Source organism: Eleutherodactylus coqui, chromosome 2 (genome assembly GCF_035609145.1).
Source record: "Eleutherodactylus coqui strain aEleCoq1 chromosome 2, aEleCoq1.hap1, whole genome shotgun sequence".
In the NCBI taxonomy this organism is placed as follows: Eukaryota; Metazoa; Chordata; class Amphibia; order Anura; family Eleutherodactylidae; genus Eleutherodactylus; species Eleutherodactylus coqui.
This window is the reverse complement of record NC_089838.1, coordinates 135366135-135379051: the sequence shown is the minus strand read 5'-3', so window position 1 is coordinate 135379051 and position 12917 is coordinate 135366135. Positions and strand designations below refer to the sequence as shown.

The following is a 12917-nucleotide window of genomic DNA, read 5'->3' as shown; positions in this document are numbered from 1 at the left end:
GGCCACGCTGTGACTGTAGCGGAGCCGCTGTAACACTGCAACAGCAAAGGTGAGTATACTGGGGCCCCTACCGTCGCAGCTCTGCAGCACTCACCGATCCGTGGCTGTGAAGTGCTGAGCGCCGTCGCTCAGTGCTCCGTGGCACAGCACCGCTGTGAACTGCCGAAAGCCGCCGCTTAGCACTCCAGTTGCCGTTGATAGCCACCGGTCACCACTACCTGGCACGGCAGCGCTGTGAACTGCAGACCGACCACTCTCACCTTCCTCCGCTGTGTTGTCCGCTGGCCAGCAGCGCTCATAAGTTCCAAGCGCTGCCTCTCACCTTCCTTCACGGCGGCCGGCAGGTGGCTAAAGGACCCGTGAGCCCGAGAACGGGGAGACAGCCAATCAGGAACAGGGGGCGTCAACCCCCTGTCAAACACCCTGTATCTTGGCTCCACCAGTACTTCTGGTGGCGTCAAGATACAATGATACCGACCAAGTCTAAGTCGCTTAATGACAGACAAAACCTAGGTAGTGGCAGTCACTAAGGGGTTAAGGAGGTCCAACCGCTTTAAAGGCATCTTGGGATCTCTCCCCCCCTCAAACCCCTATGGCATCCCAACGTGAAGGCTAGGATGGCTGATCCATTGACTTTTATGGGTCCTCCAGAGATGGCTGAATGCTTGGATTTGGCAATTTCTGGCGCTCCTGTCGAAGCGAATGGCGATACCGCACGCTCTCAGGCCCTCAGCTGGCGCAGGGGTTGGTTTCTGGGAATTGGTGGCACTGGATGTCCACAGGATGGTGGATAACCTACAGCCATGGGAATATTTCCCAATTGCAGGAGTTGAGAATAAGCAAAGTCAGCGTCCTGATGCAAAGCGCTGCTGTGAGCCAGGGGCTAGGCGTCCCCAGTGCTTTACTCTCTGGCATCGCCATGTTGTCCCTCAGCCGCCGCCCCTCCCGTCACTCGGCGCGCTGGGTGCTGTGACTGGCCGGACTGTACCATTCTCACAATGAAATAGGAGGGTTTGGAGTGCCGCAGAAGGTTTGTATCAGCACTCGGCTCACGGCTGCCGGCGCTGAAATTCCCGCAGCCCTCCGTACATGCGCGCTATCGTCTGGCCGCGGTCCGGCGCTCTCCTGCGGTGAGAGGCGCTGGCTGGTCCGTGAGCTGCTCCTGCCCCTCCCCGCCGCCTCCCGCTACAATATGTTCAAGAGGATGGCTGAATTCGGCCCGGACTCCGGAGGGAGAGTTAAGGTGAGGCAGGCCGGACTCTGCTGTGTCGCCGGCCCGGCTAGGGGCTGCGACCCCCGAATGGCTTTGTCTGGAGGTTGTGTGCGCCCACCAGCGGCCGCAGCTCGTTAGTGCGCGCTCGTTACTACTGGGAACCACTTTGTGTTCGGCAGCCCCGTCCGTGCGAGAGCCGAGCCGTGCGGTCCGGTGTGCACACGTGGTGCCCGGTACTGCGCGGAGGAGTGCGGCTCCGGCGGCCACTGCCCGGTATACTGCTGGGGGGACGCCGTTCTTGCGCGAGTTTTATGCGATGTGTACAAAAGTGGCACGAATAGGAATTACATTTTTTTAACCCCTTAATGACATGGCCTATTTTGGCGTTGAGGACCAAGCGATTTTTTGGTATTTTTCCATCTCCATTTTTCAAAAGCCATAACTTTTTTATTTTTCCGTGGACGCGGCCGTGTAAGGGCTTGTTTTTTGCGTGGCGATCTGTAGTTTTTATCGGTGCCACTTTTGGGTATATAGACAATATCGTAAATTTTTTTTTTTTTTTTTTAATGATAACAGGGAGAGAAAACGCATCAATTCTGCCATAGATTTTTTATTTTTTTTTACAGCGTTAATCATGCAGCATAAATGACACACTAAAATTTTTCTGCGGGTCGGTACGGTAACAACGATACCAAAATTGTTATATTTTTTTTAGGTTTTTACACTTTTTTGCAATAAAACCCCCTTTTTTTGGAAATCTTTTTTTTTTCTCTATAGCTGCATTCAAAGTCCTGTAACTTTTTTATTTTTCTATGTACGGAGCTCTATGAGGGCTTATTTTTTGCGAGACGAGCTGTAGTTTTTATTGGTACCATTTTGGGAAATGTACGGCTTTTTTGATCACTTTTATTGCATTTTTTGTGAGGCAAAATGCTAAATATTAGCATTTTGCCTCTGTTTTTTAGCTTTTTTTTTTACGCTTTTTGTCGTACAAAATAAAAAGCATGTTCAACTTTTTGTACACGTCGTTACGGACGCGTCAATACCCAATATGTGGGGTTTTAGTTTTTTTTCCCTTTTTTTATGCTAATATTAGAAAAAGCATAAAAAAGGGGTTTTTTACATTTTTTTTTTTACATTTTTATTTTTTTTACACTTTTCTTTTCTTTTTTTTAATACTATTTGAGTCCCTCTGAGGGACTTACATCACTGTGCCTATGATCGCTGTCATAAGGCATGGCAGAGCTACTGCTCTGCCATGCCTTATCGCTTGTACAGCGATAATAGGCACAGGCAATACAGGACGCCAGTGTCTGGCGTCCTGTTGCCATGGTGACAGGCCGGGCTCTCGCGATAACATCGCGAGTTCCGGCCGGAGACACACAGGGATCGCGATCCCTCTGTGAACTCTTTCCCTGCCGCGATCTACTTAGATCGCGGCAGGGAAGGGGTTAACAGCGGCGGGCGCATCTCCGATGCCCCCCCGCTGTTGGAGCGGGACGCCGGCTGTGACTGACAGCCGGCTCCCGCTGCGGGATAGCGCGGGATCACATGTGATCCCGTGCTATCTCCAGGACGTACCAGGTACGTCATGTTGCGGGAAGTACCAGGCTGCCATGACGTACCAGGTACGTCCAGGAGCGGGAAGGGGTTAATGGATTTATTCAAAAAAGCTTCTTTTTTTCCCCTCCTTGCAAGAAACCTGCTGCCATGCGAGAAAAAATGGCCCCACCTTCCTGCAGCCCCCGCCCATTGTAGACTATGGGACCTTTAAACCCCATTGCATGGCCGAATGCACACAGGCGGGTTGGCCCCTGGCCCCGTCCATGGCGGGTGACCCTGCAGACCTCCCTGTACTGCGGACGGGCCGCACGGCTCGCTGTCAGACGTGTGCAGTACAGATTCTTTTTTTCTTTCTAAAATCCTGCTCTTCCTGCGAATCGGACGGTATCTATTGACTTCAGCGGACGCCGTTCGTGTGGGAACCGCAGTAAACTAGAGCATGCTGCGATTTTTCATCCGCGAGTGGAAACCGCAATTGGTTTGCATGCGTGTGCATGAAGAATCCTGTTTGCATTGCATGCTATGGAGGGTTATTGCTGCGGAATCCGGAGGCTGTAGTCGGCTCCAGACTGCGCAGCACAGATCCGCCTGTGTGCGTGAGGCCGTATGCGGTGTAATTTACCTGCAAGTGCGATGTGGTGTCTCCTATTAAAGTAGATGGGGAAAACCTCGTGATCCTTACGCACACACGATCAGCGCAATTGCGCAGAACCAATTTTGAATCGAAACCCTTTCGCTTTGAAAAACACACGTCGTCGGCAAGTGATATTGGGCCGAGTTTCTGTGTGAATGTAGCTTAAAGGGATTGTTTGGGAGTTTTTTTTTTTAACTATTTGAAGAACCGTCTGCAGAATAGATACTCATAGATGGGAATCCCAAGCATGGACCCTTGTCAATCCACACAGCTGTTGGTGCTGTCCGTAGTGCAGTGGCCAAGGTTGGTATTGCAGGTGCAGCTCCAGCTGCCTTCAGTGAGAGCTGACCTTCACTACCAAAGCGGGCTGTTGCAATGTGGTCCGCTCCATCTGCTTCCAGCACTGACCACATTAATGGGCAGGGAGCCCAAGCTCTTGTGGATATTTCTTGCATAAATTACACATATAAAAAAAAGAATGCAGCGTGTTCTATTTTACCGCAGTTTGAAAAGATACGGAGAATGCCGCAGACTTCTGCCACAGCTGTGGCAGGAGATTCCTTCATCCCCGCGGGGATGAAGGAATCCTCTGCCACAGCTGTGACAGAAGTGCAGAATGATATCCCATTGCTGTCAATGGGATCGGCACTGCTCCCGATCCCATTGAAAGCTGTGCTTTCTGGCAAGCCCCGCAGTATGATTATCGGGAAAGGGCTTGAAATATAAGCCCTTCCCTGAAAATCATCAATAAGTGGTAAAAAAAAATTAGTCATCTCTCCGTCGCTTAGACGCGTCCTCCGGCTGGCTCCCCGGCACTACTGTCCAGCACTTTCAGCAGGCGGGGATTTAAAAATCCCTACCTCCTGAAAGGGCTGTGCTGATTGGCTGAGGGCTCAGCCAATAGCAGCTAGTGCTTAGCTATTGGCTGAGCGCTCAGCCAATTACAGATAGTGTTTAGCTATTCATTTATGAATAGCAATATCTTAGCTATTCATGAATGTCCGCGGCATTCTCCATATCTTTTCAATGGGGCTAGGCGCTGCTGCTGGCCCCATTGAAAAGACTGGTGATGTTCCAGCGATTTACCAGCGCTTTTCTCGCACTGCGCTGTGAGACTTTTCACTTACTCTCGCAGCGCAGTGGAGAAAAAAACGCCAGTGGGTGTCCACCCTTAGGCCGCCTTCACACGGCTGAGAAAAATCGCACAAGGTTTGTCCAAGGCGAGACGTACAAATCTCACAAGACTATGGACCTCCATTCCGTTGGGGCTAGTCATTGTTTCAGGTTAGGCCGGATTCACACAGCTGAGCATGATATCTGGCCGAGAAACTTGGCTCAATATTGCGCTTGCCAATGTTTTTCACTTAAAAATGCTGCGCATCACTTCTGTGAAACTGCGATCCTCAGGCTATTTTCACACGGGCGAGTGTGATATCAGGCTGAGAGACTCAGCGCGACATTGCACTCGGGATTGTGCAATGTCTCAGCGGATGTGAGGCGTTTTGTGTCAAAAACACCTCCCATCGCTTCGGGGAAGTAGCGATCCCAATAAATTTTTTTTTTGTATTTTGGCGATCATTTTAATGGGGAAAATTTTTTTTTTTTTTGTTTTTTTCCCCCCATTAAGTCCTACTAGGAGGTTTGAACATACAACCTTGATCCCTAGGATAAAGGCCCTTATTGCTTTTTGCCTGCCCTGCAGGCTTAGGGTGCATTCAGACGATCGTATATCGGCCGGTTTTTACGCCCAGCCGATATGTCGTCCCTCTCTGCAGGGGGAGGAGGCTGGAAGAGTCGGGAGCAGTGCACTGAGCTCCCACCCCCTCTCCACTATTTGCAATGAGAGGGGGTGGAATGGGGGCAGAGCTACATCCGGGGACATAGCTCCACCCCTGTTCCACCCCCCTCCCATTGCAAATAGTGGCCAGGGGCGGAGAGGGGGCGGGAGCGCAGAGCCCTGCTCCTGGCTCTTCCAGCTTCCTCCCACCTGCAGAGAGGGACGCCGTATATCGGCTGGGCGTAAAAACCCAGCCGATATACGGTCGTGTGAATGCACCCTTAGGGTGAGGCTTAGTTTCCCTGTTAGGCTTACATTATTAACATTGGCAGTAACATGGCAGCATTGACATCTAATAATGTAAGCCTAACAAGAAAACTAACCATAAGCCTGCAGGGCAGGCAAAAAGCAATCCACAGGCTGCAGCAATTAGTGCCAGCAGAGCAGCTGTCCCCCATTGCATGCGGAGGGTAACACGGCCGCCGTCTGTCAGCTCAGTGACAGCACGTCACTATTGGATCCGTTGCTGGTGCAGTGTGGCTGGTCCCGGACGGGATTTCTGGCATGTGTCCCAGCTGGCTGCTGGCTCACGCCTCCGTCCTGCCCGCAGCCTCTGTGCTGGGTAGGCAGGCGGATGTCCGCTCCATGGTGGCCACCGCCTTTGTGCTCCGTGAGTGTTGCTCACAGCTCCCAATGCTGTCGCAGGACGGCACTTTGGCCATTAAGGGTGAGCCGGCGGGGACCGATGTATGGCTTTTCCTTGTTTTCAAAGTTTTAATTCTTTTCTCTCTCCTTAGGGAGTTACAATTGTGAAACCTATAGTCTACGGAAATGTTGCACGTTACTTTGGTAAGAAGAGGGAAGAAGATGGACACACGCACCAGTGGACGGTATACGTGAAGCCTTATCGCAATGAGGTACTAATAACAAGGTTTATGTTTGTCAGGCATCGTCTCTATCTAGAATAGTGATCACTACAACATGTGGCACTTCTGTCTCTTCAGGACATGTCTGCCTATGTGAAGAAAATTCAGTTTAAGTTGCATGAAAGCTATGGAAATCCTTTAAGAGGTAAGAGATGAAACCCCTTAAGACAGACACCCAGTGTTTTGTAGGTCACAAGGCACTTACAAATATGTAGATTAGGGTTTGGCAACCAGTCGATGGCTATCAAGTACACTGCGGTGCTTTAGTCCGTACTGACCCGGCTTACTGGTTAGCGTGGAGCTGGGTCCCAATGACGTGGCATCAACACACTGCAAATGAGCTTGAGAAGGGACTCCCCTCACTAGCATCAGTGTTTTAGCAGAGCGTGGCTTGCAACACAGAGGGGTATGGGCCTTAGGCCGCCTGCACACAACCGGGTCGGCTGCTGTAGCAGGATCCAACCCTATGATCGTCCGGAACCCCCCCCATGTACCTGTCCACATTCTTATCTGTACTGCGGATGTGATGGCCGGCGCACATGCGCAGTACAGATAATGCTGCGCCGTCGCTAGACGATAACGCAGATCCTGCGACCTGTCCCACCCTCACGTGAGTGGAAAATCACAATTGATTTCTGCTCATGGGCAGGAAAAACAGCTTTTCCATAGCGTGCTATGCCAGGTATTTGCGGCGGAATCTGGAAATGTACACCCGCTCCGGATTCCATAATGCAAACGTGACCTTAGTGGAAAAGAGAAATGTCCGAATGATGATGTTTAGTGACAGCTGGGGTAGTGTCAGGAATCTTGGAGCACACTTTCACATTGAATCAGTCATGGTTATAGTCCTGGAGCAGGCAGGTCCATGGTGCTCTGTATAGAGCATGGCCTTGTTATGAAGGGGCTGTAAATGTAATGTGTGTCAGGTCTGTTATTCAGTGCACCACACTTTTACTTCGTTCTGTGAACTGGACCTTGGTAAGAGGTAGAACTGGATGCGCCCTTGGAGTGGTCGTTAGTAAACCCCCACAATCACAAATTTTTGTTTTGACCAGCACAGACTATGGTCTTCAAGTGGTTGCTCTCATTGGGGCTTGTTTATCAACTGTCAAAGTAAAAAAAAAAAAAAAAATTGTTGCCCATCGCAACCAATCACAGCACAGGTTTCATTTTACAACAGCAGTTTCATAATGAAAGCTGGGCTCTGATTGGTTGCTATGGGCAAGGACAGTCCTTCTGTTAGTTTTGATAAATGAGGCCGAATTATTAGTGTGTTCGCACAAATATTGGTCAATATGTCTACCTCTGATGCTTATCTGCTATTTCAAACAAACTTTGTACTCCTATGCTTCTTGTATTTAGATTCTTTTCATTATTTGCAATTGGTTGAACCTACATAACCCCTTAGTGACCCGGCCAAGTTTTTTCACCACATATTGTACTTCATTTAGGTGGTAAAAATAGACCGGTAGAATATGTATATTAGAAGCACCAAAACTGGGAACATTTTGAAAAGTGTTTGCACGTATTTGACATATCACAGTTGAAAATGTGAAAAAGACCCTGTACAAACGTTTGAGATATATATATTTCCACCTGTTTTCTTTGTTCTGGAAGTACATAGGAAAAACACTTGTATTTTTTTTAACAATTTGGGAAACCTAGGCCTCATGTTCATTTGCACGCACTGTTTTCACTGCTGAATCCCACAGTGGTATCCATGCGGGCCCACGGACAGAGGAAAAGACCTTTTCTTACCTCTCTGGATCTTCTTTCTTCAGTACGGCAGATTCATCCGGGAGTGGCAGCCAACGCATGCTCAGTGCTTTCTTTTTTTGTTTTTGAATATCCAGCTTTTCTGCGGATCTGTGGCACAGTGACAGCTGCGGGTGTGCTGCTCATCGGATGCTAATGCATCCCTATGGGGAAGACACGCACAGCCGGGGGGGGGGGGCGGGGGCGCCGGGGCGGTAGCGCGGGGGCGGTAGCGGTAGCGCGGGGGAGCCGGTTACCTGCTGCCTGGCGGTGGGTGACTGGTCGGCCGTGTTCACTCCAGGGGTCCGGTCGGCGGCTGCAGGGCGTCGTGTTGTCATGGAGACACAGCTGGCAGCGTCTCGGGAGCGCGCACGTCGGGCTACAGCAAGCGAAGGGAAAAGAGCTGGCGGCCATCTTGGGGAAACTTTTATAAGTTGCTGGAACGGTAAGTACAAACCAGCTAGAAAAGTCATTTACAGGGGGGCTTAGTAATGTATGCTTAATTAGGGGGACTGGGCAAAAAAAAAAATTCACTGCTTCCTCGAGACATCTCCTTTAAGGCCTCATGTCCACGGGGAAAATCAGGCCCGCTACGGATTCTACATGGAGAATCTGCAGCGGGTCCCTCCTGCCCCGCGGACAGGAGCGCTTAAAATAAGAATAAATAAGAATAAACTCACCTCCCACCCGCTCCGTTTCTTCTTTTCGCCGCGGCCGGATCTTTTTTCTTCGGCTCGGCGGATGCGCAGGATGACGTCGGTGACGTGCCCCGCGCATGCGCCGTCCTGAAGCAAAATGATCCGGCCGCGACAGAGAAGATGGCGCCGCGGCGAAGAGAAGAAACGGAGCGTGTGAGTAAAATCTGATTTTTGTCTCCCGCGGATCCAGACGGCTTCCATAGGCTTCAATAGAAGCCCGCGGGAGCCGTCCCCGCGGGAGACCCGCATGAAAATGGAGCATGGTCCAGATTTTTTCATGCTCCATTTTTTTTTAAATCCCTTTTATTGACCATCCACGGGTATTTATCTACCCCGCGGGTGGTCAATGCATCCCTATGGGATGCGGATCCGCGGGCGGGAGAAGAGTTAAAATCCGCTGCGGATTTTAATTCTTATTTTGCCCGTGGACATGAGGCCTAAGGCCCATTTAGACAGGACGAGTGTCAAAAGTATTAAGTAAAAATACATAATGCCAGAATTGTAGGTTTAGTGTATAGTTAAATTAAAAAACCTATAAAAAAAAGCAGTCATATGTACACAAATAGTACCAAGAAAAACTACATGTCACGCCAAAATAAAAACAAGCCTTCACACAGCTTACAGTGCCGTCAGTGCACCCCTTCCCACAGTATGGTCAGGTTATGCAGAAGTGGCTTACCCCGGCTATAGATAGTGTTGAGGCACAATGGGCATTTCCTAAAACCTGTGTTAATGTCACTTATGTTTATTAGGGTCAAAAACCCATTCTAGTAATGCTGCGACAGTGATGGTGGCACAAGGACATAACATTTGGTGCTGATGATCACCTGGAGGAGGCCCTCTGGGATGCACTGTTCATTACTATTAAAGCCTATTTTTTTTTTATTGTAGTAGTTACTAAGCCACCGTATGAAATTACTGAGACTGGATGGGGTGAATTTGAGATCATCATAAAAATATTTTTTATTGATCCAAATGAAAGACCTGTAAGTATTCTTGTTTTTTTATAATTCATGCTAGTAATGAAATAACCTGTACTGGATGACTAGAACAGTGTTAGACAATAGCTTCAGATACCTCATCAGTTAGCTCAAACATATGGTGGACTCCATACTTCTACATTAAGGTAAAGTCACTGTCTACGTACGATGTCAGATACACAATTTAGCAGAAGTTAGTAATCTGCTAAGAACAATTATTCCTTCTATGGAACGGTGTACTGTGGCTGCCTGAGTAGCCATGTCCGTTACATTATCTAGAAGAAATGGGTAAATCTGTAAGACAATTTTTATACCTATGGACGGCAGTAATGTGTCTGCTGATGCTCACAATCCCGTTGTAATGTCAGTTACAGCATCTAGCACAAGAGGGTAGCCTGCATGACAATTGCTCTGCCAATGGACAGTAATGTAGCTTCTGATATTTGGAATTATTGCCTGTTCCACCCCCATCAGCATTTAGATGCTGCCGCTACTCACTCTTTACAGGTCAGTTCTGTGGTAAGCTGGAGCCAAATCATGAAGATGGTTTTACCTCTTGCCTGCCCCTGTGAGCAGGCAAAGCAGAACACGTCTTCCCTACTGCCTTAGCTCTGCTGATATATTTCACCACCCTAAGGAAAACTGGAAGCTTCAAAATGTGGAAGTGCAGACTGGCATATGGAGGGGGTATAGGAGAGACTAGGATGGGGCACTAACTGAGCACTTCTGTCAATGTAAGACGTGAATTGATAGCAGGCACACAGTACATTTACCAGCCCTAGATGACCCTTTTCCTGCATGTTATGTGACAGAAATGGCAAGTAAGCCTTGGTGTAATACTGAACCTTGCACTAGTTCTGTATTATAGCAAGTATTACCTGCCATCTCGTCACACATTACATGCTGTCAAAAGTTCATCTAGGGCTGTGTATCTATGCAGGACCCCTTCCCCATTTTTTTAGGGAACATTTACATATAAAAGGGTGTATTTTCAGCAGCTGAAAATCCACATGAAATTCCAAGTTTAAAAATTTAGTGGAAAGGTCAGTAAATGCAGTCTGTTATACAGGATCACTTACGGTAGAAAATCTTAGTTTAGTTGCCAATTTTCTGTTCCTGATAACAGTATGGTATACCCCATATGTAATGTTTTTGCCTCTTGCGTTTAGGTCACTTTGTATCATTTGCTGAAGTTATTTCAGTCAGACACAAATGCAATGCTGGGAAAGAAGACTGTCGTTTCAGAGTTTTATGATGAAATGGTAAGAAAAAGAAGCCTTCTGGTCCATAAAAAAAAAATACCAGTGCACTAGATTAGTCATCCCTGTCAGGATGCTGCTGCGATATGTCTAGCATCAGAGATACAATCTGGGCACCAACTATCACCCATAGAGGTAGACGTGGACTTTACCTTTTTAAACATGACATGTTCCACAAGTCACAATACGTCATTCTCTCGCTTTATGCGTATGATACCTGACGGAGCATTGGGTGGTAGTTTACAGCCATACTGGAACTCATGTCCTGCTGTACAGCCCCCTGCACTAGGTTCTATTGTGTGCATTAGGTTGTTAACATGCCACATTCATGATACTCTGGCTTTAATCAGCTAGGAGGAATCAGGTTGTCCTATTATGTAGAAACTGGCCGCTGTTCACTCTACAATTTTGGGCTCCCTGTCACAGTATTGTGTGTATTAACATGTGTTATTAGTGTAGTAAGCAAATAACTTTTGCTTTTTACTGTAGATTTTTCAAGACCCTACAGCAATGATGCAACAGCTTCTAACTACATCCCGCCAATTGACCCTCGGAGCTTATAAACATGAAACAGAATGTAAGTTTTAGTTAATTGTAGAATTCCATTGACTGCCCTCTAATTAGATTCTGCCTAAAAATTTTTAATGTCTTTAAACTTTGTTTTGATAACCTAAACACATGAACTGTTCTTTTAGTCACAGACCTAGAAGCTAAAACAAGAGAAAAATTAGATGCCGCCAAGAAGAAGACAAGTTTTGAAATCTCAGAGTTGAAGGAGAGATTAAAAGCCAGCCGGGAAACAATTAACTGTCTGAAAAATGAGATCAAGAAACTTGAAGAAGATGATCAGTCTAAAGAGATCTAGGCGAACGATTAATGGAGCATAGACATAATGCCTGTACAGTTTTTTTTTTCTTAGCAACCTTTTGTAAATAAAACTTTTATAGCATTAAACGTTATCTGTTAAACTTTTTGTTCAACATTTTTATAAATTATCTATAGGAGGGAATTGAGGGGAAACTGATAAAATGTGCAGATGACACAAAGCTAGGAGGGATAGCTAACACTAGGGGGAGAGAGAGAGAGAGGATTGAACGGTGGGTGGTGACTAACAGAATATTTAAGAAATGCAAACTCCTACATCTTGGCAAGAAGAATGAAAGGAAAAAAGGAGGAATTGAGCTAAGCATCAGTACAATTGAAAAAGACTTGGGTGTACTACTAGATCACAGACTGAACATGAGTCAACAGTGTGGTGCAACAGCAAAAGAGGCAAACACAATTCTGGGATGTATTAAGTGAAGCAGAGAGTCTAGATCACGTAAGGTAATTACTCCCCTCTGCTCATCCTTAGTCAGACCTTATCTGGAACACTGTGTCCAGTTCTGGGCACCCCACTTTAAAAAAAAAAAAAAAAAAAGACACAAACCTGGAGCAAATTCAGAGAAGTTACCAGAAGAGTGAATTATGTCCTATGAGGAACCATTAAAAGGATCTGGGAATGTTTACCTTGCAAAAAAGGCTGAGAGGAGACTTAATAGCAGTCTACAAATATGTAAACAGTGCAGAGGGCTAAGCCCTATTCTCATTTGCACAAGGAAAGACTAGAAGCAATGGGATGAAACTGAAAGGGAGGAGACAGATTAGATATTAAAAAAAACTTAGACAGTTAGGGTGATCAATGAGTGGAACAGGTTACAACAGTAGCTGGCAAGTTCTCCTTCAATGGAAGTCTTTAAACTTTTTAGGCTGGACAGAATCTAGGATGATTTAGTGAATTCTGCGTTGAGTAGGGGCTGGACCTGATGACCCTGGAGGTCCCTTCTAACTCTGCAATTTTTTTAGTGTAGCAAAATATAATTATTTGTATAGCGCCAACTTATTCCGCAGCGCTTTTAGGCATGGATAAATGCAAAACAACAATTACAATGTGAGGTACATTTGGGTTAGATACAAATGGGTTGGGGGTGGTACTGGAGGTGCAAGGGGTGGGGAACACAGGCAATAGGAAACTCATGTGCAGATCAATTATTAGAATGCAGACCGGGTGGGGCGAGGGGCTAGGTCAGGAGATTTGGAATGCTTCCCTGAAGGTGTGTTTTTAAGGCACGT

At 47.2% G+C, this 12917-nt stretch overlaps 1 protein-coding gene across 1 annotated transcript; it reads left to right on the top strand.

The window, feature by feature from the left end:
* The first annotated feature begins 1013 nt into the window (after positions 1 to 1013).
* On the top strand, positions 1014 to 11759 carry YEATS4 (YEATS domain containing 4). The gene is made up of 7 exons (XM_066591611.1): positions 1014 to 1243; positions 5985 to 6104; positions 6192 to 6258; positions 9458 to 9552; positions 10716 to 10808; positions 11295 to 11382; positions 11501 to 11759. The coding sequence occupies exons 1-7, from the start codon at positions 1193 to 1195 to the stop codon at positions 11668 to 11670; spliced, it is 684 nt and encodes a 227-aa protein (XP_066447708.1). The 5' UTR covers positions 1014 to 1192; the 3' UTR covers positions 11671 to 11759.
* The last annotated feature ends 1158 nt before the right edge of the window (positions 11760 to 12917 follow it).

Bases quoted from the DNA above. Each gene is read 5' to 3' on its own strand.
- YEATS4 (XM_066591611.1), top strand. From the start codon at position 1,193: ATGTTCAAGAGGATGGCTGAATTCGGCCCGGACTCCGGAGGGAGAGTT. The intron at 6,259-9,457 runs GTAAGAGATGAA...TTTTTATTGTAG, and splicing joins CTATGGAAATCCTTTAAGAG to TAGTTACTAAGCCACCGTAT. The intron at 11,383-11,500 runs GTAAGTTTTAGT...CTGTTCTTTTAG, and splicing joins TTATAAACATGAAACAGAAT to TCACAGACCTAGAAGCTAAA.